At 34.8% G+C, this 26,316-nt stretch overlaps 1 protein-coding gene across 4 annotated transcripts in view; it reads left to right on the top strand.

The window, feature by feature from the left end:
- LRP1B (LDL receptor related protein 1B) overlaps positions 1–26,316 on the top strand; it is a 630,666-nt gene that overhangs the window by 469,961 nt on the left and 134,389 nt on the right. For all 4 annotated transcript variants that reach the window (XM_041717598.2, XM_032749504.3, XM_072931733.1 and 1 more), the window contains 9 exons: positions 7,311–7,451; positions 8,170–8,295; positions 9,412–9,543; positions 13,043–13,177; positions 13,993–14,122; positions 16,492–16,618; positions 16,773–16,924; positions 17,212–17,336; positions 20,438–20,809. In XM_041717598.2, coding sequence (XP_041573532.2) covers positions 7,311–7,451; positions 8,170–8,295; positions 9,412–9,543; positions 13,043–13,177; positions 13,993–14,122; positions 16,492–16,618; positions 16,773–16,924; positions 17,212–17,336; positions 20,438–20,809 — 1,440 coding nt within the window. The remainder of the gene's footprint in view (positions 1–7,310; positions 7,452–8,169; positions 8,296–9,411; positions 9,544–13,042; positions 13,178–13,992; positions 14,123–16,491; positions 16,619–16,772; positions 16,925–17,211; positions 17,337–20,437; positions 20,810–26,316) is intronic.

Raw genomic sequence — 26,316 nt, 5'->3', positions numbered from 1 at the left:
ATAATAATTATGTACATATAGATGGTGTGCTAGTGAAACTGAAACAAGATTTAATGATTTTTTTGCACATGGTGTAAATGATGTCATATTTAAAGTGGTAATTACTAAATTGGATTTCTTATACACCATGTGGCCAGTACTGAACTCTAAATGCTGTCAGTATCTGTTGGAGGTGTTTTATATGTGCATTCCTAAAGACGAGCAGGTTTGGTGTCAAACGGAATCATGAATGTTCATTTGGACAAATTGTTTTTCATTGATTGGATTGTGACTGGAAGTAGACTGAATAAATGACCCTTACTCTGGGGAGCTGTTGGAAGTCTTTACCAGGAGGTGTAAAGGGTTTTTGTTCATGCTGCCACTGAGCTGGTGGTGGTGTCAGATCTTCCCCTGCCATTCCTCTGGGACAGGAAATAAAGAGTTTATAGCTGCCATGTAAAGAAGGGTGCATGAAATTAGTTGAATTTTTGCACATCTGCAGATGGAAGAATATCTGCTGTGTAGGTTTTATCACATGTACCTCTAATATTCATAGTTTGGGATGCTTGGTTTTTATGGGTGATGACAATTCTTTCTAGTCAAAAATGGAGAACAAACCTTACAAAGAGTTTGAGGCTGCTGGAGAAAAAGTACAAGCAGATACGATTTTATCACAGTATTGTATGTGCTGACTGAAAAACATGAAAAGTTCCTGCATTCATTTCTTCTGTAAGTTTCCATACTGGGGAACATACTGTGGTAGTATAAATGGCATTTATTTTCCTAAAGAGTGAGTGGATGTGCATCAGCTTCTTACAAGCAGGCTTTTGTGCATGTAAAGTGGGTCAGAACAGAAAATCCAATGCCATCTGAAGCAAGATAATAGAACTTTAATTGATAAATGGTCATAACTAATAATATATAATTAAAGAAGAATGACTAATTTGTTCCAATGAAAGATTTAATGTGATAGTGTATGAAAATGTAATACCCCTGCTGATCTGCTTGTCTACAAGTTTAATCAGAGGTTTTAGCAGGTGAATCACAATAATTGTAATGTTTATTGCATAATTTTTGCTCCTATTCCTAAATTTTCTTGACTGCTTGTATCTAAAAACACAGTAAACACGATAACGAATGGATGAAGTATTTCTCCTCTGTGAATATACTGAGATACCTTTTTTTGTACCATTTGAATTCATCAGTGACTGGAGAGATGATACCTGTGCCTAAACCCTTAACTGCTTTGTAGAATTTAATTTCTGCTCACTGCTGGAGAGTTCTGTAATCTTCAACTTTCTTTTGCGTTATTCTGTCTTTTTAATTTAGTGTCTTCCCATCTAAAAGCAGTGTTTTGCACAGCTAACTTTCTTTATTGGTACATTTTATTGTATGATCTTGTCATGTTGTTGGGTTATGTTTCCACTGAGCAGAAAAAGGAGTTGGAGTTTGGTATTTTGAAACTCCCTTTGCACAGTTGTGTCACCGGGTCACAGAGTTGGTCACTCGTTGATCACCAGGACCTTTACTGCACTGAGGAGCTGAAACAAGGGAACAGCGGAGGGCACCTCAGCAGATTGAGGGCATGGGTAATGTGGTCTGAGACAGCCCTGGTTGCCATGCACCCATTCCCTGCCAAGGCTAGGTGCACTGGAGGAGAAAGAAATTCAGGAATTTTTCTGAGGATCCTAATAAATTTGCTACACCAGTGATGTCTCTTCAAGCACCTCAGCTGTTGATTTTGAAAATTTCTTTAGCTGTTTGGGAAGCATCTTCCCATGCCATCAATCTCCTTGTGAGAAAGTGTGACCTCAGAGACACCCAAAGAGCATTCCTCAGCCTGTGTCAAGAGCTAAGGCCATGCACCCCATGTCTGGAGAGAATTTTGTACAGAAAACTCACAGATCTGACAGTTCCCAGAGGGTTTTGCTGTATCTTGCCCTCCACATTCCAGAAGATTTTTCAGGGCTATAAAAAAGGTGATGACTGGGAGAGGCTTGGCCCAACCAAGAGTTCTTTAGTTTGCCTTGATAATATCTGTGCTGTTCTGATAGATGGAGTTTCTTGATCTCTGATTCTGTTAGTTTCAGTATTGGAAAAGAGAAGCAGTTAGGCATTCCGTGGTTTTGTTCTATGATTTGAACTCAATAGACACTACTAGTGAAGTCAGTATTTGGTTTGCTTTGTAATACAATTTATGGAGTGGTTCAGAGCTTCACCAGCAATGAGGCTTCTCCTTTAGCATGACCCCTCAATCTCCAGATTGTTTTTATTGCTTTCAATTCATCTATTTTAGTATTGGAGTTCAGCTGTTGGAAACCATTTGGAGGTTATCACTTCTGTTTTCAGATGTTTGCTGTTGTTTAGTCATTTCCAGGCTCTGTTTAACATTTTCCTACTATTGCATTCTTTAGTGGAAGCTTATAGAATGTAATAAGACATAAAAAATAATGTTAGCAAACAAGCTGGTGTCAAGGTAACTGTCAGATTTATCCTGAAGGGAATGGGAACAATATATAATTCACATCTTTCTGAATTTTGGGTCGTTCATTTATTGGTTTTCTACTCAGCAGTGTCAGTCATCTTTCTTTTTCAATATGCTGAGCAAAATTCCTAGTCTTTTTGGTGCCTGCTTTTGCTAAATCTTTGTGAGCATGATATAGATGGGATGAAAATAATATTCCATTTGATCTGTACAAAATGGCTATTTTTTCCATGCCTTTAAGCATACGAAAAAAAAAATGCTGTTGCTAAGCCATTCTGTATTACAAAAAAATTGCTGTAAATCTATGAAGTCCTACATGCTTTCCTACTCTTACCACTTTGTCTTTAAATCCATATTCACTCTGCAAGATGTCAATTCATGCAACATGAACCATTTTTAATTACTCTATCAGTCAAAACCACATGAATGCTTTGTCTAGTACCTCCCACTGGTTGTTGTCTTGCATTTGGTCATAGCAATTATCTTCTGTTACTATGTAAACTTGCCATTTTATTTCCTTCAAAGACCTCTGCTGGTTTTCCTAGTATTTTAGAAGTTTATCTGATTAACAGCACCCTGTGCCCTGCTTAATTTTCAACACCTGCCGCTGGCACAATTTATAAGTTGATAACAAATAGATCCCCCGTTCTGATATTCAGCATGCTCCATGTGAAAGAACCTCTGAATGTCTTATACAGTACAGCAAAATTCTTTTCAACATTAATAAAATACTTCCTATATTTGTCTTAAGGTTTGAGTTTAATTTACCATTCAATATCTGATTTTAGCCATTTTCCTGGTAGCCAGTGTTTTGAGTGGGATCAAATAATAAAGATATATTTGGAATTCTGCATGAAGTCTCATTTCCTGCTTTGAAAGTTACGTAATAAAAATGGTTCCTTGACTGGTATTGAAACTGGTTAGAAATTTTCCTTTGATGTGAGAGCTGTATTTCTGGATTGGTGAGCATAGTCATTATTTCACATCATCTGAGTTGCAGAGGAGCTCGCAGCAATATCTGATGTGTTTCCAAACTGGAGTGTTGTTTCTTGAATGACAAATGACTCTGAATGAGAAACTAGAAAAGTATTGATTAGTAACTGTGAGTCTGTAGCTGAGAAGAAAGGCACACCGAAGGCTTCTGTCAGCAGTTTTGGTGGAGGCATTTGGTTGGATTTTGTATCGTGTCCTCGCAGAAATACAATTTACACAAAACCACAAAATTCAGCTCATGTCTCTACAAAATAGGAATATAATGTAGATTGTATAATGGGGATACAATTTGTTGTGCATTTGGTCTTTTTTAGTATAAAATAGACTAACTCCACGTAGTGAATGATTTTATGTGTAAGCGCTGTTTCTGTTCAAGTTCATAGTAAAAAAACTCAATCAGCAATACAACAAAATCAAATATGCATAATAGCTTTTCAATGGGCATGCAGATATTGGAAGAACATCTTTTGAACAAAAACTGTATATAAATATAGCCATCAAGTTTTATTATCAAGCCATCAAAACAGAAAGTAACAATTATAGTATTTCATTTTAGACTGAAAATGTAGGTTAATATTACCAAAATATATTTATGCTCCTGTTTACTTTCATTGTGCATTAGATGATATATTGGTTATTTGATTTTTGTTTCATCCTAAATAAAGTTTCAAAACTAGACAAACACCAGAATGCTTTCCTAGTAGCTCAGAAGGCTGTGACTTTGCTAGATGTGTTTGCAAAGTGAAAGGGGCTGCTCAGATCAGGGAACTTCAAACACATACACCTTAATTTTCCAAGTCATCAGTCTTCTAATTGCCATAACACCATTCATTACGTTAGCATTAATACATGAAATATATCTAGGCAATTTGCCCGGTTCTAAGTGCAGTACATAGTTGTCTTCCATAAATACTCAAACCACCATTAATGAAAACTAATGGCCCATCAAAATGTGCATTCAGAGTACTACTTGAAGTCTCCAAAGGACTGTCCACAAACCTAGGGTAGCAATTTTTGGCATTTGAAGTTGCTCTTTCCCAATATGTTGCAGTGCTTAATGTTAATTACCCAACAGAATGGAAAAATACAACAATTTTAATATATATTATAACACTGTTTCAGCAACAAGATTGTAATTAGTGATCAAGAAACATTCTTGTTAGCATAACCAAGCAAATAAATCACTTTAGTTTGATGTTTAAAGGTCCAAAACAGCATTTTTTCTTCCCTAGTGTGTGAAAGCAAGTTATCTTTACGCTGAAGTGGGTTTTTTGTAAAATCACCTACTATATTTTGAAATTAGTATAGAAATAATTAATCTGGTATACTCGACATCATAGATGAGTTAGCTGCTAACAGAATATCAGTAATGCAGAGACAAATATTCCAAATTTAACTTTGAATTACGATTAAAAATAGATGTGTAATTGTTTGGGGTTTTTTTTGGTTTTTTTTTAATTTGCAATTGCAGTGGTAATTATTGGTCATCTAGCAGTTTCTGAAGAATTGAAAGATTTATTTCTCTAGGTTTTATGACATAACTGGCAAGTTTTTGGCCAGGTAGTCATAAGAGGTTTGACCTCAATGTGTCTGAACTTCAGAATTTTTGTAATTTTTTTGGGGGGGCATTTTGGTATGGATTTTTAGATTGATGGGGTTTTTTTTTTGTATTTTTTATTGTATTTTATTGTATTTTTTACCTTTATTTTTAACTATACTAGGTCAGGATTTGTATGACCTTCCTCATTTAAATCTCCCTACTTTTATTTGTCGCCTTCAAAAATCTTAGTGTGCCATTCCATGTAAGAGAAGAATAAACACTAGTTCAGTTAGATTTTGTAAGTTACACTTTTATTTAAAGGTTTATCCAGGTTTCACATCAACAAGAACGAAAGCAGAAGGTAAAAGAATCATTTTGAAGAGTGTTGTTGATACTTCACTTGTGAATTGTTGTTATTTGTCCTTTATATTGGTGTAGGGGATGTAGGAGGCTCCTCAACCTCTGCAGTCACAGTCAAGTACATTAGGATTAGTAATGAGTTTATGAAGTGTTATTTTTGTCACCAGAGGAGAACAACACCAAGATCTCAGGTGTCTGACACCACTGGTGGGAATTGTTTAGACGCTCTAAACTCTGCATGGAAGCAGAAGTGGTCTCGTTGAATAGCTCAGAAACCAAAAGAGGTACCTGGTGGAACATTCAGCTGCTGATGTAAAAATGGGTTTGGATCTGGACTTATTACCAAAAGGGAGAAAAGAAAATATTTGTGGTGTAGATTATCACTCGTAATTAAACTTCTTGATTAAGTACGTGCCATGTGTTCATCTCTTGGTAAAACAAGTTGGTTATTTCAAATTTTTGTTTCTTTCCTTTCCTATGGAGACAGGCAGGTCAGCCAAAGACAGGTTTGGGGAGGTTGTTGAAATCATAGCCAAAGTTGAGATTTCTCACAAAATCTCAAAGAAAGGTTAAACCATTTAATTACTTGAACTAAAGGATGAAATCGCCAAAACCATATGTAATTTGCTTTCTTCCTGTACCCCAGTCTTAAAACACAACTCATTTTTTATAAATGGGTTTGGATATGTAAAACAGTAAGTTCATGTTACTATGCACAAAACACCTGTCATCATTTAAATTGGTTAATTTAATTAAATTAACCAAAATTATTTAATGGCCTTTTCTGAATTGTGGTCACATAGAGGATGTGAAGAATAAAAGCTCTTCCTCACAATCAAACATTTCATTGAAAAAGTTCACCTAACCTTTAGGATTGTGGGTCATTATCTAACAGGGAAAAAACCAACTCCAATTCCCAATATTTCATATATGGCTTAATTTTAGACTGACTAGTCAATGCATAAAATTACAGGATTTCTTTAAATCTTATCCAAGTTTAAATAGAGAGTTCCATTTGTGTTGCCAAATCTTGATATTTAGAATATTTTTCATTATACAGATTCTGGTTTTACCATATACTTGTGGAGACTATGCCTTGGATTTTTCCTAGATATTTTATTTTGTGCTGTAACTTTTTACAGTTACCACAGTGGAAATTATTTTTTAGATCTGCACTTTCTATCACAAATTACTCAACTCTGTGGCTCTATAAATTTGTTATTTAAATATTAAAACTGCAGGATAGGCAATAATTCTTTTAGCTGAAAAGAGAATGAAGTTAATGAACGATATTTGTTGGGAAGGCAGTGTTCCTGAGGTTTAAAGGTTTTCAGCTGAAGGGTTTACTTTTGGTTCCTCTACAGTAATTATCTTTTCTGGCTGAAATGAAGAACCCTGAGCCCATCTCATCATTCATCTGTGTGGACTTAAGGACTGAGGACTCATGACAGGGATAATCAGATTGGATAGAGTCTTCAGCCATTAGTTACTGAAGTTTGAGCTTGAAATCAAAGCTGTTAAATTTGTAATTCTGAAACTTTGGTAGGCAATGCCTGCTTTTCAAATTTTTCAGGCTTTCTTAATAACTGATTATAACTTTTTTTAATAAACTACTTCGTTTAATATTTCAAGCAATTTTGTTTGCTTGCGAAAATGAATTTCTTCCCTAGGGTAACACTAGAATTTCCACATATATATGAAAAATGAGGCAGTTTTCTACGCAGGTAGCCTTAAATCAGCAGTTGTCTCAGCAAAAGTAAAACTGGTGAAAACTGCTTTCTTGTCTGCAGAATCTTAATAGCACAATTCCTTCAGATTTTCTCCATAACCTCTTTAGGTGATTTCCCTTAAAACTGATCTCAGAATTAACTTCAAAAGCTTTTTCCCACCTTAGGTCTCAACCACATACAGTTTGATAGTGATCCTCCTAATTCCTGAAACTAAATTTTACAGATAAAAAGCTTTGGTGGGCAGACCAGAACTTGGCTCAGATTGGCACCTGTAATAAAAAAGATGGAAGAAACCCAACTGTCCTGCGAAACAAAACTGCTGGTGTTGTTCATATGAAAGTGTATGATAAAGCAGCACAGCAGGGTAAGTCACATGTGAAGGATGTTTAACCAGATTTTAGAGTGCACAGTATCTTTTCTCACGTGGTTCTCCCAATGTGAAGAAAATAATAACTTGTAATCAATTAATTCCTTAACTGTCTTAGTGAATTTAAGTTTTTCTTCATGAAGGTTCAAATTTTTGAGATGTGTTTTGTTTACTGTGTATAATGCCTATTATAAATATTAAAATATATTCATCTATTACTTAAATGTTTTAATAATTAGGCAGTTAGGAGTGTGAATTTGTGAGATCACTTTGGAGTATGTCTTAAATATACTAAAATGGTTTGTTCATGAAGATGACAAAGCTAATATAATATTTGATGAATGAATAGGATATAACCAATGATTTGTTCATGGTCTAGATTAAGATACACTAATGTCAGTGATATTTCATCATTAACTCAACATAGAATGTTCAGGTTTACTTTAAAACAGGCAGATTTTTCAGAAAACAGAATTATTTATGTTCTGAGGAGAAATCTGGGGTTGAAATGAATATACAAAAGTGAATGCATGAGTGAAGCATGGAAAGGTATATGAATTGATGAAATCTTTTATGCATATCTCAATTTTTAGAATAGGATATCTGAACAAAAAAAATGGAAATAATAATATATTGACAACAACACTTACTTTTTAACCCGGGTTGCATTGCTCAAGTTTTGATTTCGCTTGTCTCTTCTCCTGTCTTGCCATAGGCAGCAATTCCTGTCAGTTAAACAATGGGGGATGCTCCCAGCTTTGTTTGCCAACATCAGAGACCACCAGAACTTGTGTCTGCACAGTAGGCTACAACCTCCAAAAAAACCGTATGGCCTGCAAAGGTAAAATGGCTTTAGCATTTATTTTAACCAGCTTGAGGTCCAGGGGAACTTTACAATAAGTAAATAAACTTCCTTTCGTCATTTTCAGTTAATATGCTTCATTGAAGCAGTAACAATAAAATGTATCTTGTGGTTAGGACAGAATTAAATTTAGCTTTTCATTAATTTATTTGAATAAATAAATGTCTGTGGTAACTGATTTTTTTTTTTATGTGGTCAGAAAAGCAGACCATATGAAACATCATTCGTAAATATGTATTCAAGGTTATATAACTTATCTTTAAGTTACAGGTTACAAGTATCTGAATGGTTGGGTATCTCATCCTGTTGTATTGCTCTTAATATAAAATAAAATCAATTTTTTTCCTTGAATCTTTTTCTTTTTTAAGTTGGCAGAAGTCAGAACATAGCTCACAGTGAAAGTCTTACCCTTTGCCTGAATAATGAAAAACAACCTTATGGTCAAGGTGTCTTATAGTTTTATAAATTCAATATTATTTATAACTTAACTAGGACTAAGTAATTCCTGAGAATTACTATATAAGAAGAAGTCTACATGGTAGAATTTATTCCTACTTAGCAGAAATAGTTGCATTTGGAATTTGATTAATCTAACAGAAAAGTAGACATTTAAAATGCATCACTAAAACTATGTAATTCTCTCTCTCTGCAAAGGAAATGTGCATAACTGAAGTAAGATGAAACCTGTACCTCAAAAGACAATTTACGTTCATGTTTTCCACAAGCTCTTTAAAATGATCTCTTTCTGAATATGTTCAGAAAGCACAAGTGTGCACTGAAAATATTCTTAAATTTCTCATAATTCGAACCAATTTTTTTCTTAAATTTTAATTTTAATTTCTGCTAATTATCTGATTATAAGGTGGTGTTTGACATGGGCTGTGATTCCCTTCTCTTGACAGGACCACATTTGTAATTTAATTAGAAATGCACTGTAATGACTCACAGAAATCTTTTCAAAGAGCTAAAGTTGTCACACTGAAAACCTGTGGAGCATTTGTGGAAAATGTTTTCTAATGTATGTTAGCTCCTCTAATCTTGGTTATTTGGAAAGTTCCCACTTGGCTCTCATTGGCTGCTTTATCTTTCCCTTAGGTATTGAATCATTTCTCATGTACTCTGTTCATGAGGGAATTAGAGGAATTCCTCTTGATCCGAATGATAAAATGGATGCTTTAATGCCTATATCTGGAGCTTCATTTGCTGTGGGCATAGACTTCCATGCAGGTAAATATAACATAAAATTTGTTGTATGTATGGTTAAAATTGTAAATTCTTCTCATAAATGAAGTAATCCCTTGTTCTCAAGCCTTCTAAGAAGTTACAGCTGTGTTTAAAGGAACTGGAAACGCATCATGTTACAGAGTTAAGCACTACCTTTAATATTTACAGTAAATAGGAAATATTGTGCACATGCTAATTGTTCTGGCAGCAGCAGCTGCTCTCTTTTGTGGAGTCATCGTTGAGAACTTGAGTAGGAAACTGGTGGTTTTAGCGAAAGTGTAAAAAGGCTATGACACTTTTTCCATGGAATTTTCTTAGTCCTGGGTGGTGCTGTACCTAAGGTGGCTTTGAGAGCTGAGTGTAGGGAGGGTTTTCTCCCTGTCCAGCCCAGCTCAGCCACGTTCCTGCAAGGCTCAAGCCAATTCTAGATCTGTCTCTTCCTTCTGGAAGGAGCTCTGACTGCCTGAAGAGCATGCATTTCCACCTGGAGTACACTGTATATACAGAAATAGTTTTTAATTTACACAGATTCACAAATTTCTTATGAAACTAGGAGGTTTTAGCTTTGCATGCATGTGAAAAAAGCTAGGGGAAAATTGCAGATCAGATTTTAAAAGTGATTGGATACATCGCCCACTGGTTGTTGGATATCTTCGAACATGTTAGCAAGTTTTGATTAGTTTTTGGAAAATAAATAATCTGTGACCAAGTAGTGACCTGAAAAATATCCTGTCTCTGTATTTTTAACTCATCAGCCTTCCTTCAAGACTCATTTTGTTACTCATCGAGTTTACAAACTGGCAGCCTAGAAATAAAATCCTAAGTTACCTTTGTATATAAATACAGACAGTACCTTCTTGCAACATACAATTATTTTGTCATACTCTGTTGTTTTTATTTTGACATAAATTCTACCTGGGAATTCAGCATTGAGAGATCCTAATTTTTTTAACTGTATGTTAATATTTACCTTAGTATTGAAATCAGACCTATTTCTGTTGACCCTGTTGGACTACTTCATCACCCAAATATCACTAAACTTTTTTTATCTGGTTGGAAGTTAAATTCATTAGATCTTCACTAGATTCTTCATTAGATCTTCATTATATTTTTTGACCTGCTTCTTCACTGATGCTCTTTCATCTCTGCCTAGCAAAATTTCAAGTTCTCTCAACATTTTACAGCACCCTCATATTTGCATATTTTGCTTTCAATTCAGAGCTGATGTTCAGAGCTTTTCTCACATTATCGGTATTGTTCAGTTATAGTCTCCAGAGACATAAAAATCACTTAAAAGCCAGTGCCTTTGAGCACACAGCTGAGATGGGAAAGACTGTTACAGAGATTTAATCTGTTCCTGGAAAGAGACAGGACAGAGAGAAGTGACCACACATATTCATGACAGAGACTACTAAGGCAATGCAATCAGGTTTTCTGGAAATTTAAAATTTTTTTTTCTAATTTAAATAATGGAAAACTTTACAAAATTCTTACATCTAACACTGAAGACTAAAATTTGACCTTTTCAATTTTAAGTAACAATAGTTTATTGACTTTTATTGGTTTTATTAGCTATTTTGCGTCTCATGTTTTTTGGTTTGGGAATTTATTTATCATAGTTGTAAGATATGCTAGCTTTATAGAGGTTTATATGGATTTAGCTAATAAATATCAAATGAATATTTTGGAAGAATGAGATTTTTGACTTTTTGCAAAAATGAAATTTGAGGCTGGATGAAATTGAGATTCTCCAACTTGGCTTGATGAAGGCACAGCTCAGGGAACATGACCAGAATTGGCAGTGACAAATGCATTGCAAAGATAAATGTAAATGGTGTGCAGCAGTGAAATCACAAGGGGATAGAGTGTTATAAAAAGGTTACAGCTTTCAACTGCATTTCAGCTTCCAAAACATCTGTTTTTCTTATTTTGGTACCTTACATTCAATTGTATAAATCCATTTCTAAACCTTACACATTTCAAATATGACTGAGAAAGCAAGTGGAGGTAATTTCAGATTTCATATTGTTTTTTTGTTTTCCATTTAGTGAGTGGTGCTTTCATTTCACTCTTAATTGAGAAGGATTCCCAGATTTTGCTGTTATCTCAGTAACTTAGGTATGCAAAATAGATAAAATGTATTTAAATATGCTAGTAGAATGGCATATCATAATTAAAAGCCTAATGACAATGTTTTTGCAGAGATGAACAATCTAGAAGATGCATACACCTTTTTTCTCCCTGTGTTTTCATACTTCTAACTAAATTCTAATTAGCAAATAAGTAGCAAAATGCATGGCTCTCATATTTGTTTTGACTACTTGAAGTCAGAATTGTCATTTGTTTAATTGGTGGTGGGGTAAGATTCTTGAGCATGCCAATATTGTTTGGTCGCAAATAACAACCTTATTTTACAAACAAATCTATAAATCTACACAAATATTCACACACAAATACATATATATAGATACATGTGTATATATGTAGATATGAAATATTTATATCTATTTATATAGGTAAAATTTCTATGCTGTATATAGAAATATGTATTCTACAAATACGCTCACACTGTTATGGAATTAAAAACAGATTTACAAAGCATGAAAAAAATAATGAAGGAGCAAATGTTATTTAATATCTCTCTGCAAAGCATCTTACTCAGGGGTCATCATCAGCTCATTACTTTGCAAACAGGATGTTGGTTGTAGCTTATTTGCAGAACCCTGTCAGTAAAAATAGAGACAATTCTGCTTGAGGGGCGTTCTCACTTTGTTTGCCCCACCTCTTTTTTGAGGTTATTTTGTGCCACTGAGGGAAGTTTGTATCTATGCTTGGGCCACTTCAAGTTCTCCATCTGGCTGTTGAGTTTAAATGGTCAAGTTGTCCCTTTTTTCCACTTTATGGACAATCACTGCAGCAGAAAGCCTGGAAAGACAGCTGAGATGTCTTGAAATACCAAACAAAAAAACTGTTAGTAGGAGCTTGTCAGGACAATTAAAATAAAAACTGACTTGTGGACGGAATATATTTTTTATTCTTTTGTCAGCATGTCACTCTCAAATGTCAATTTTTATTTCTCTAGTTATTTTTTTCCTCACACTGTTAAAATTCAATGTGTCTGATTACTGAAAGAAAATCTGTATAAGCATTTTTACACTGTAGCTTTTCAGACTCCTCAATACTTTGGAATGGTGACAGACAAAATAGTAGGTTTTTGAGGCATTTATTCCATTAGGGAAAAGGTAATTTGTTGTGATTTTAACAGAGGTAGTAGCTTCCTGTCATAGCCCTATTATGCTATATGTGCTAAACAAATTAGAATTCTGATAGAATTATTTTAAATAAAACTTAAGAAAAGGCAGAGGAATGAGGAATTAAAGCTGATAATTTTGGTTCTTAATACACGTTAAAGCTATAAGTGGCAATATTTACAGTGCTAATGCAGAAACTTGGACTGAAATAAGTTAATGAATCTGAGAATCATTGTCATGTGTTTTTATAGGAAATGATACAATCTATTGGACAGACATGGGTTTCAACAAGATCAGCAGAGCTAAGCGAGACCAAACCTGGAAAGAAGACATTGTCACAAATGGTCTGGGGCGAGTTGAAGGCATTGCAGTGGACTGGATAGCAGGTGGGTCTGAGCCTGCTCCAGGATGTGTCTGCATGGGCAATAAACCACATGGGACTGCATTTTCTTCATGGTGGAAAAAGGCCTCTTTATTCACATAACTTCTTTCTATACAGTTTTGCAGTTTTGTGTGGGACCCCAACTGGTCAGTAGTTTTCTTGCTAATTACTTTTACTGGTTAGTAACAAGTTATTCTGTATTGAGTGGTCACTCAAACTCTCACTGTATACCTGCAGGGAAGTTGTTTGTGAAAGATGGTTTTCATTTTTCTAAGGGTACAAAAACAGTTTATACAGGTGCAAGATGTTTTTTACCCAGGAATAGATTGTTATACTAACAAATTGCTCACAACAGAATTGCTTTCACATAGGAACTTGCCAAATGCTAGCTTTCACAAGGCCAGCCACTGATTCCAGGAGAGCAGGCTTGATTTTATGAGGCCTTTCTCTGATTTTTCTACCTTACTGCAACACGTGTCATCATTTCTGAGAGTACAGGCTTGCCTCTTCAGCCCAAGGTTAAATAACTTTGATTCCTTTCAGCTCTAATTACTAGTATTGTAAATGTCTAGAAATTACTTATATATATATAAAATATTAATATATAGATATATAATTATTATTATATATATAGAGGATGTTACTTTCTAGATGAACAGTTTCAATACCAGTTTATGCTATAAAAAGGCTGGCTAGGACTATAAATTACAAATATAACACCTATGCAAATGAAAATATAGCAGTTAGTTTCTGGTTCTGACTGAAACACTTTTCAAGCAGCCTCTCCTTCCTGCAGTGACTTCAGGGTGTTTTTTCCAGGGAACATATACTGGACAGACCATGGCTTCAACCTGATCGAGGTGGCGCGGCTGAACGGCTCCTTCCGCTACGTGGTGATCTCCCAGGGGCTGGACCAGCCACGCTCAATCGCGGTACACCCAGAGAAAGGGTAACATGTTATTCCTAATGTACACAGAGCTTTTGCCTTGCTCTCTGCATTCATAGCATTCTGTAAGTTCTCTGCAAAACAGTTCTGGTTTCCTAAGCAAGCCGTTTCACCTGAAGGTTAAGCGTTGCTTGGAAGTACACCTCTAATCTGAAATGTCCAGCAAATCCAAGGAAGCCACATCAGCTGATGAGGGAGTTCCTGATGAAATCACAGAGAAGTGTAATCCTTGGTAGTTATAAACTCCAGGATCGTGTAACATCCCTCTGCAACAACCAAGGAGAGTGGCCAGGGTAGCTGAAAGTCACATGAGATGCAGGTTGTTGATTGGACAGTAGCAGTTGGCAAAAGCAACATCTGTGTTCAGTTTTGAGGGCAAGGACTACCCTGCATCATTGACAGAAATAGGGATTGCACCATCCATCCCTTCCACCTCCAGAACTCCTTGTAGAATCCCCATCCCTGGAATTGTTACAGGCCAGGCTGAGCAGGGCTCTGAGTAACCTGGCCTAGTAGAAGGTCTCCTTCCCCATGGCATGAGGGTTGTTTAGGAAACTTAAGGAGAATTAGATGAGCACAGACTACTGTTTTACATGTCTGGTAGAACAGTATATCTTCTACAATGGAAGGAAATAGTTTTATTATATTGTGATAACTTGAGATGTCTCCACTTAGTTCCTCCAGGAGAAGCACAGCTTTTTGCTAGGCAAGTACAGGGCTGCTTTTCTGTGCAAAGATTAAGGTCCTTTTGCCCTTTGCATTATTGTAAAATCTCATCCCCTTTTTGAGGTAAAACTTTCAAAGGTGTTCTTCCCTCCCCTTGCCCTGACTTCACATTCTGCATTTGTCTGGAAGCTGGAGTTGACAGCTGTAAGAATAGAGAAGAAAATAACAGTTATTAGAGCTCGTTGAATCTGCCAGTTATGCCAAGACGGAAAGCAAGCAGCATTCAGCTGGTTGGGGACATTATTTATTGTCACTGAGGAAAAGGTGAGGAACATGTAGCCCTACAAAAGGGTGTCTTTGTCCCCTGTCAGGTATATTTATTCATATAATATTTTTTGGCACCTGTTTATGATTTTCTTTGGAGGATTTTAGATTCATTTAACCTGCTAAGTATGGGTTGGTTTAAGGAATGTTTGAGTATACAACGTTTTCCAATTATCAACATTTAGTTCATGTCCTGTATTAAGAAAGTCTCAAATCACTCTCTGACCTCTGACCAGACATCTGAAAGTAATTTCAGTTCTGTTTTGAGGTGCAGTTAATGATCTGATTAAAATTGCATTAAACTTATGCAGTGATTGTTAAAATTCAGCTGATTAATACTGCCTATTTTGGCATTCCTCAACATATTTTTAATTTAACTCATGTTGCGGTTCTGTTTCCTAGTCTGCATGTGTTTATCATTGGTATAAATGGTTAAAATGATTGGTTAAATGGTATAAATTTGTTATATCAAGAGTTATGAGAACAGATTCCTTTTTCCTGAAGCCAGGAAACTCCACAATGAGAGCCAAAGTGGGTTGTTTCAGAAGCTGAACTTGATGAGCAAATTATAGGATTAATATTTTTTTTACCCTTATCACATTATTATTCCTCATTATTTGACATTTCTGTAGTCATCCAGTCAAATACAGCTGCTTAACCACAGACTCCTGTAATGATGTCACCAGACACAGGGGAGAACTGTTCAGTAGTGCCCAGAAGATTTCGTAGTCTTTAAGGTTACTGTTCATAAAGGAAGTGCTCTGTGTAGATTTTTTGGCCTCATTTTGTTAGCAACAGACTGAGAAGTTTATCAAGGTAGAAATTTGTTAAAGCATCTTGTCCCAAATTAATGATGCAATGGTGGCAATGAGTATGCAGGAACATGAGATTAGGTAAGTAAGATTCAGATTGTTCCCATTGAAGCATTTAGCAGAATTTGAAAAATATTTTCTTCTCAAATAAGGTCCCATTTCTCTACCATTTCTCACAGTGTTTCTCACTACTTCATATCTAAAACATTTTTAAATTAGGTATTCCTTGTATTATCCCAGCATTTGTTAGTGATTAGATGCAAGAGCCTCTGTTCTAGAATTTATTTTTATTTTTTAGCTTGCTTTTTTTTTTTCTCAAGCACAAAGCTGAATTCTTTAAGAAACAGAATTGCACATGGACTCGTGGAGTACAGTTTTAAGAATTTCTTCATATATATATATTGTTTGTAAACAATATCCTAACAAAGTGTCCAATAAACATTATGATACATTTAACTTCCTAAGACTATTTAGAGACATGAGTACCATATGGTTTTCTTTTGGTATCCATTTAATGGTAATAGTGCATTTTGTTTGCAATTTTAATTGGTGATTTCTACAACATTCTAGGTATTTATTTTGGACAGAGTGGGGACAGAGCCCTTGCATAGGCAGAGCTCACTTGGATGGCTCTGAGAAGGTCGTCCTTGTGAGCCTGGGGATTGCATGGCCTAATGGGATTTCCATCGATTATGAGGTTGGTTCTTCTGTCTTCCAGCATACCTTAAAACATGCAGTATTTGTTATGTTTCATTAAAGCCAACTGGTGTTCCACCTTGATGTAATCTTAATAACTCTTAATTAAATGCTTGGACAAGCCTGTTGACATTTCCTTTGAAATTAATCTTTAGGAAAATAAATTGTATTGGTGTGATGCTCGTACCGACAAGATAGAAAGAATTGACCTTGAGAGTGGAGGGAGTCGGGAGATTGTGCTGTCAGGGAGCAATGTGGATATGTTTTCAGTTGCTGTGTTCGGAGCTTACATCTACTGGTCTGACAGGTAATTTATTTTTCATAAGTATTTTAAATCTCAAAACGTTGTTTCGGTGCCAGGTGCCTCACCTTTGTAGGATTAGCCGTTCCTTAGCAAGGTCGCAGGCGGGATCGCGGAATCCTGCGCAGTTTCCAAGGAGAGGGAGTTCTGAAAGATGAAAAGTGCCTCAGTGCCATAGATAAGAACAGGCTTCTCCACCTCCTGTTAAGTGAACTCTCCACTGCTCTTCAGTCATTTGTTTGGTGTGAATTAGTTGAGGATTGTTGATGAGACATCTTCAACTTTTTTGGCAGAGCACATGCAAATGGCTCTATTAGAAGAGGCCACAAGAATGAGGCCACGGATGCTGTGACCATGAGGACTGGCCTTGGAATAAACCTGAAGGAAGTGAAAATCTTTAATAGAGCACGAGAGAAAGGTTGGCTGTTCTTAAGGATGCTATTGATTGTTTTAATATCACCTGCTACTTTTTCTGTATATTAAAACATACCAAAAATTAAGTAATCAATGATTTTATCACCACTTTTTACTCTTGAAGTATTTTTTTTTTAAACTAAAATTAATTTACTAAAGAAAACATATAGTAAAAATCCTATTAAAATTCTCCAGTGTTTCAAAGAGAAAGCCTAAAACCAAAACACTTCCTATCATTCCAGGTTTGATGGTTTTTGTTTTGTTTTTCTTAAAAGACAGTCTTAGCATTGAGAGAAGTTGAACTCTTAAGATTGAGAGACCTTGACATGTGCTTCACAGAGCAGTAATTTCAGGAGTTTCAGATTTCTATTGGAAAGCAAACCAGAATTTATTTTTATTAGAAATTCCCATCCTCTGTGTCTCAATATTTTTTTGCTGACATTACTTGGGTTTGAGTCTCTTTTTTTCTTTTTTTTTTTTTTGTTCCTTCTGTAGAAAGAGACCTTGTAAATAATCAGATTTTCTTTATATTCAATTAGTTTAGCAAACTCAAGAGACAAAAGTTATTATAAACTCACTGTGATTTATAGTATTGATGGTTAAACTTTATTCTCCACTACCTGACTAAGAATAATCTTGCTATTTAACTTTCTTTCTACTTCTAAAATTCTGGTTTTGACAAGACCTTGAAAAATTGGTTTTACTGAGGAAAACTTGTTAGATATCTACCAAAAATAATGATGATTTCCTCAGAAAAAAACTACTACCAGGAAATCCAAACAAAATTTTCTAGAAATTTACTCAAAAAGAGAGGAAAAAAATAATATTAAGACCATTATATATAAAGTTTTTAATACAAATATATTTCTAGTGTTGGTAGCACTCAAAATTTGCTTTAACTGCAGCATTATATATCCAAAGATTATGTTTCTTCTATGTAAATCTCTCCAAATAACTGCATTAAATATGACATGCTAAATCAATCTGCATTTTGAAAGGAAACATATTTACAAATTAATAAAATTCTTTAAAAAATTAAATATTTTTGAGAAAAAATAATTTGCAAACATATATGTGTAATCATTTTACTAATAATTTCTGCATGCCATTTCAGAGCATCATATTATGTGGATAAAAATAAATCCACACCAAAATCCGTTTCTTTCAACTAGGCTAGAAATTGTTAATGTCTGCTGGCTTGGAAGGGCTTTATATTATAGAATTAGGAAAATAGAAGAGTGGGATAAAACAATGCTTCTTTATGTGTAATTTTGATTGATGGATTTATAGACTTGATCACATAAGGAACAGGAGAAATGGTTACTGAGGCTAAAAATCTACTGATGTTAGTTTGAAAAACATACCTGAATGATTTTTTTAATACATTTCTCAAATTTTACTAGGGTACAAATGATTAATGTCATTGGGAGGGGATGTCAGTGAGCCAGAAGGACAAAAGGGAAAAAACAGGTGAAAAATATTTTTGGAATGTTTTTCTCTCTCACACTATTATATATACTTTTTTTTAAAGTTTATTGAATTAGAACTAGTTAAGTATTTAGAAAAACCAATGTAATTAGTTTCCTGACTTTTGTTATTAAAACAACCCCCAAACAAAAGAAAAAAAAAAAAAAAAGAAAAAAAGAAAAAAAGAAAAAAGCCAAACAAAATAACCCAAACGCCCTGATGAGCTGTGCTGATTGTGATTGATGCTTTTTTTTCAAACACCTGTTTTACCCTTTCTGATGAATCCGTCCTGCAGTGGGACTTGCAAAGATTCCCACCCTTCAGTGCAATTTTACAGGTGTGCAAGGACATGGCCTGACTACCCTGGCTTCAGAACTGGCCATTTAAAAAGATGCTTACAGCTGGTGAACCATGGAAGCATTGAAGTTTTCCAAGAGATTTCAGAAGCTTGAGGATCTATTTTATATATTTTCTTTTTTTCTTCTCAACCTCTCATCCTTCCAAACAGATATTAACTTTTCTAGCCTAATAAAACTTTTAAAGTACCTTTTAAGCAAATGGAATCTCCCCATGTTTTACATAACTTCAGAGGACTTGCTCATGGAATTTTTCCTAGGAGAACAAAATTAAATATTTCCTCTTTAAAAAGATCAAGTTATCTCTCATTTGCCATGACTTTTTCTTAAAAGGATTTTCAGCTTGAAATGTATCAGTTAAAGAATTCAATCAGGAGCACTTTCAGATACTACGTCTTCCCAACAATTACAGTTTTGAACATCAAAACGTTCTATTAAAATGTTTTATTCACCTTCATTATGCAGAAAACTTTCAGAAATGGGAAAATTACTATACTAAAAAAGCTGAGTAGTTAGGTGGAAAGGGCTGTCAGAAACAGAAACTGAATTATCTCAGCTAGCTATAATAGTAGTTCATAGATAATCCAAAATAAAAAAGAAAGACAAATAGCTCCCAATTATTGATGATTATTGTTATTTTAAATATTACTTGCAACAAGTGTGGTTACTAATTTGACAGTGATTTCTTAATGGTGTGCAATTGTCAGGGAGTAAGTTTTGAAGTCAGGTTTGGAATTAAATTAGAACAAAGTGTTGGGAAATGTCTTCATTAAAAACAAGGAACTGGATACACACAGTTTGTAACCAGTCAATACAGGCATATTTAACTTGGTAGATAATATCTTAAAGCAATACTGTATTCTGATGGTAGCTAAATTTGACTTTTTGCCAGTAACAGGTGTTTTAAAAAAAAAAATTAAAGCTCAAAGGACTTGAAACATTTTCTAAGTCTTCAGCTGGTTTTGGAGGAATAACCCACCTTATCTTTTTCTATTCATAAAATAACCCACGTTATCTTTTTCTATTCATAAAATATGTGCTGTTGTGAATTGAAAAGGACATTAACTGTATTTCCTCATAAACTTTATTTGCTCATTAATTGTAGTTTTTAAAATTATCTTTCGGTGTGATTAAAGTTGCATTATTTTCTCTGTTGGCCTTTTGTTTTCCTCGTCAACATAGCCCAACATAATTTTTAAGAGGAGAGTTCAAAAATTCATTTCTATTTAAGTTAACCAAGTATATTTTTATTTATGACAGGCTGTATTATGCTTTTTGCCAGGTACCAACGTCTGTGCCAAGAACAACGGCGGATGCCACCAGCTCTGCCTTTACCGCGGCAACGCGCGGAGAACTTGCGCCTGCGCCCACGGGTACCTGGCAGAGGACGGGATCAGCTGCCTCAGGCACGAGGGTTACCTGCTCTACTCGGGAAGGACAATATTAAAAAGCATCCACCTTTCAGATGAGTCCAACCTGAATTCTCCAGTGATGCCCTACGAAAACCCAGAGTACTTCAAAAACGTGATAGCGCTGGCCTTCGACTACAGCCTGAAGGGAAGGGGCACCAATCGCATTTTCTTCAGTGATGCTCACTATGGAAACATCCAAGTTATTAAAGACAACTGGGCAGGCAGGAAAGTCCTAATTGAAAGTAAGTAAAAAATAACCACCGTATTTCCCAATATGCCTGTTTTATTTCAATAAACTTTATTGGATGAAAAGTTGGTGATCACTTGGCTTTATAGAGTAAAAAATTCAATGAAATTTTGCCATAATTAATTCTTATATTTCATCCCTGTAAGATATATTTAAACATTAACCACTTCAAAATAATTTGATTTAAAATGGGCTTATAAGATGTGAAGCATATTACTGGGAAACAGAAGTGATGCTGGTAATGCTTAATTGATATTACTGTGATTTTAGGAGGTTTACTGTTGAAACAAAACCTCACTGTGCATTGCTTGGAAATGACAACATTTGGTTGTTTATTTTTCTAGTTAGTGAAGGTGAAGTCTCTGTTGTAGCCATTTCTCGGTATAAAATATTAAGACTTTGGTCAGTGTGTTCAGTTGATTCACCCTTCTTGAAGTGAAGCCCAAGAAAGGGATTTGTGCTCATTGATATTCAGAGGCAAATTCCAATCTAGACTTTCTAGCCTTTGAAACTTGAAGCTCAGCACTATTATCAAGAAATTTCTGCCAGCATCTTCACCTAAATCTTCAGGATTAGACAAACCATATTTTACATCTGAGGTCACAATAAAATCTCAATATCTGGCGATAAAATGTTTATCAACCAAGTCTGGCACAACAGTAATATGCGGTGTATGTAAGAAGGTACCAGGTTTGTAATAGGAAAACCTGAATTTGAGGAAAATCTGAATGTGAATACATAAGCAATACATCCTTAATGCTAAGGATCATAAATATACATGACCAAAGTGTTAAGTGTAAACACTTCTGCTCTCTTTCATTTCTGTTCTACTTAGTTTTTTCTAAAATATGCAACAAACTGCATTCATTTGTAGCCATTCATTTAGCAGCCTGGGATAGTGAAAGGTGTCTCTGCCCATGGCAGAGGGTGGAAGGAGATGATCTTTTAAGGTCTCTTCCAGCACACACCATTCTGTGGTTATATATGATACAAGGTATTTAGGTTTTTTTCCATTGATTTCCTATGTGTGGATATCTTAGAGGAATTTATGACATCTGTATTGAGATATGTTAAAGATAAACTAAGCAATATTGTCAGGGTGTTCCCATTACTCCCAGAAAAGCACCAAGGGATTCAGAGTTGAGCTTAGCTGCATGAGAGACAGAAATGTGCAGTGATGACATGGAAGCACAATTTTAACTCTTGTTTTATAAGAGGACATTAAAAGTATTATATGAAAAGTCACTGGAATTTTCAACATTTAAAACAGACAAAGAGGAGAAATAAATACTGGTGAAGCACTAATGCAGATAGAAATTGGTTTTTAAAAGAACAATAAAGTATTCCTCATTACTTCATAATAGGTCGCTCTACAAGAGCTAAAGACATTCCATAAAGCATAGCTGGGAATTATAATTTTAAGAAATTGTTAGGAAGTGTTTCTACTTGTAGCTTAATATGCCAGATTTCATTTTTTATTAGCAGAGTCAGCACTCTGAATAACTGAATGTCAGAAGACATTTTGTATCCTTGTAAAAGCCTTCACTGTACATGCTTGGGATGTGCATGTGAACTATGGCGTTTTGTAGAAATACTTCTGTAGAAATGCTTCTTTCTAAGTGAGAAGGGATATAACATACATGAATATGTTTATTGCTCTCTTTTTATGTGTTTTAAACCTCTTCAGTTTGAGTCATTCTTTTTCAGCTGGTATTTTTATAGCCTTCCATCCCACAGTCTGCATGTGGTTTTTCTCTCACTGTACATAGCAGACAGTTCATGAAGCTGCTTGATATAGTGGAGGTATTTGTTCAATCTCCATCTGTAAGGAGAAAAGCAGTGGTAAGATTGGTTGACACCAGTAACTCCAGTCACTAGAAGATGAAAAATTCTAAAATTGTTGTATTTCCACGTTAAGACTCTCTGATCTAAAAAGCATTAAATTGAATCCTGCTGAGAGATTTTAGTAACAATTTTTCATTTCAGGATTGAAAAATAACTTATTTGACATTAATTTTGCTATTTTTCCCTCTAAATTTACTTGAATAGATCTGTAGGAAGTTTTCCTTTATTCAAAATCCCATTGGAAACACCTAGTGTGGTTATATCACTTCTGCACTCTTTTTCTGCTTCATTAAGTTGAAGACTACAAATAGTGCAAACCTTTACTCAGTAATTGACTTTAGTAGAGAAAATAGATCATGATACATCCAAGACACTGTTTTCCCAGATTTTTCATTCCCTGAATGTAAATCTGCTCATAAAGAATCTATTTGCAGATGGATCTCTCCCTCCCTGAAATCAGATGTGCTGCTCAAATCTAATAGATCCATGAACTTTTCTGCACACTAAAACCACTTAAGACTCATAGAGCTCTTTGTAAAACAGGTTTCCAGCTCACTAAAAACAGATTTACAACTCATGAGCAACCCATTATCTAACATGTTTTTAGCTCACTGAGAACAGATTTACTACCCAGAAACAACCCATTATCTAACATGTTTCCAGTTCACTGAAAACAGATTTACAACCCATACACAACCTATTATCTAACATAGTTCCGACTCACTGAATATTGATTTAGAATTCATAAACAAGCCATTATCTGACAAATTTTCACCTCACTGAACAGATTTGCAACTCATAAACAACCCATTAGCTAACAGGTTTTCAGCTCAGGGAACGTAGATTTACAGCGTATAAACAACTTTATCTAACTTGTTCTGGTTCACTAAAAACAGATTCAAAACTCACAAAGATTCCTTTACCTGGTGGGGTCCTGTCTTCAGCAGGAAGAAACAATGACAACAACAACAATAAAGCAGTCCAGGATGTGCACAGTGCCATGCCCTAACAATTGCATTATTGGTGCAATGTAGGGGTTTTTTTGAGGGGATTCTTTCATATCTCCAAACTCCTTGTGTTAATCAGCAGTGGCTTTCTCTTTCTTTTTTTTTTTTTTTTTTTTTTTTTTTCCCTAAGTAACTTTATCAGGTTCATCTCTCTTATTCCCACTTTTTAAAAGCAAGAACAAGGTTCTTGCCTCTGGTTTGCCACAAATGATCTTTTGGCTGATATATGTTGTTTCAAAGCTTATGTTTATACAAAGAAGCCTTTTTAGAAGTTAAAGTTTCATTTTCTAGTCTATTAGTGTTTTTTAAAATTTATTTATTTATCACAGGGAGAAGTTTGAAGTAATATATTCACTAACCAAAGCCTGCCTCAGTGTATCTGTAGAAAAGCAGAGTTCCAGTAGGTTTATACAGGGACAATATAAACAGTAGACAAGAGACCAACGAACAAGTTAAAAATTACAGAAAAAATGTGGAGGTAAGGAAAAACAAAAAAAATCAAATGAGAAAGAAAGAAAAGTATTAAGATGACATACAGTCAGTGAGCTGTTTTTTCTCCTGCCTGTGTAAACAATGGCACTGAGACATTTTGCCAGTGTAGTGTCTTTCACAGAACAAAAAGGAAATGTTTTGTGAAAAAAACGCTCCTGTTTTGAACCTGAGGCGCTCATGTCCAAGGAAGGTAAAAATCTTTTCACTGCTAACGTAAAGTGTCAGGTCCTGTGATGTATTTTAAGGCTTTTTACAGTCTGAATCTTTTAAAGATGTTCCAATGTGTGCTGCTATTCTTCCCAACTAAATGGGTCCAATTTAACTGTCAAAAAGGCATTTATGTTCCCATTTCTCTTACAGAGCTTTATATTTTGTACATTGTATGAGATCCCTTTAGTTTTGGAGCTTTCTTCTCCAGGAAAGAACTTTTTAATCTGTTAAAAATAAATACTTGAATATTGCTGTTTTTCATTTCATAAGTGAATGGGATTCATTATAACAGTGTTTGCTGGAATAGAGGTCTAGTTATTTTTCATTTTTAAAGGAGGGAAAGTGAGAGGCGGTTGTTAATCTGAGATATTTAAATAGTGAAAGATAATATTTATTATTACAATGCAAACGTTGTTAGAGAAAAACAGTGTCTGGTTTGTCAATGTAATATTTTTATGTATGTTGCTGCATATTAGAGAATCAGACAATGATATAATGTTTTGTTTGGAAAGGACCTTTAAGATCATCTTGTTCCAAGACACAGCCAGGGCAGGGATATCTCCCACTCAACTAAGATCATTGGGTAAAATCTATGGTTGCTGTTATAGGTAAATGAAGTTGACTAATTTTATAATAAATATTTTTTAATTTTATTTTAGAAATGTCTATTCCTGCACTTTTCATATTTAGTTTAGGTGTTCCTGGTGTGAAACTCTGAAATATATTCATGATGGGAGCTGACTCACACTTGGTATGTCCTGAGCATCGCCAGCCTCATAACTCAGGAATGGTTCTCCTGCCTATTACATTTAAAGATGTTCTTGCTTCTTGCACTTAAGATTGTTCATAAGGAATTAACAATGTTTGTGACTTATTCAACTTTACGCATTGCCCTTAAATTTATATTGATGTACACATTTCCTATTTTTTTTCCATTAGCAGATGTGATTTAGTTGCATAAAATGTAAAACTTTGGTGAATTGGCAGGAAAAACTGCAGAGGAACATCCCTTTAATTTTATTGGGTTTTTTGTCTAAAAGGTAATGGGATCTAGCAAATATTATTAGATCATGAGGCTTTACTAGGCTATTCTGTCATTAATGCCTCAAATATCTCTTTTTCAACAGCAACAATAAAAGTATGTGATTATACATATTTATTAGAAAACTTATTAGGATAGTTGTGATATTGTTCTGAAGGTGGTAAGGGTGAAGAGTTTGGGGATTTTTATTTAGAGTGCACATGTAATGCATAAAAAGATAATGTGAGCGCCTGTAATTAGGAAAAAAATTTCTTCCATGAAACTTGTTGAGATTTTTAATAATCTAGTAAAACACTTCCATCTTTGTGTTAACTTTCCATTCCCGATCTCTTTCTGCTTTTAAATCTTCTTTTATATGGATATGTTTAACTACACTCAAGGTATGATATCATAACACTTGCTAACTAGTAATGGTTTGTTGCAACATTCTTGGACAGTTCCAAAATACAATTTGCTTCCTAAATTGTTGAGTTCCCTGCATTTTCTTAAGTTTTTGATGTATCATTATTCTTTTGCTACATTGTTCCTGCTGACCCTAAGACAATCCCTAAATTTAGTAAAGGAGTAAGTTATATCTCAGATAACAAAGCACAGAGTATTGCAGGTTTGCATGTCTCTTGTGGTTTTCCTTGGTAAATAATCAGGGAACATTTGTGGGAAAGCTATATCCCTTGTCTGGAAAAAAATAATTGGAGGTGGGTATAGATTTTGTCATAAAAATCTGTTGAGTTGTTTTGGCAGACACCAAATATTTTGCTAGATATGAGATTTCAGTATTACACTTTCCACAAAAAACAAACAAACAAGAAACAATAAAATGAGTGAGGGAATTTTCTGCTTTTAGAATGGTCTTATATTTCTTTAAATCATTCCCACCAAATGGTCATTCTTTCCAATATTGTCTCA

This window comes from Taeniopygia guttata, chromosome 7 (assembly GCF_048771995.1).
Source record: "Taeniopygia guttata chromosome 7, bTaeGut7.mat, whole genome shotgun sequence".
Classification (NCBI taxonomy): domain Eukaryota; kingdom Metazoa; phylum Chordata; class Aves; order Passeriformes; family Estrildidae; genus Taeniopygia; species Taeniopygia guttata.
Note: the sequence above shows the minus strand (reverse complement) of the source record. Positions and strands in the feature narration are given on the sequence as shown.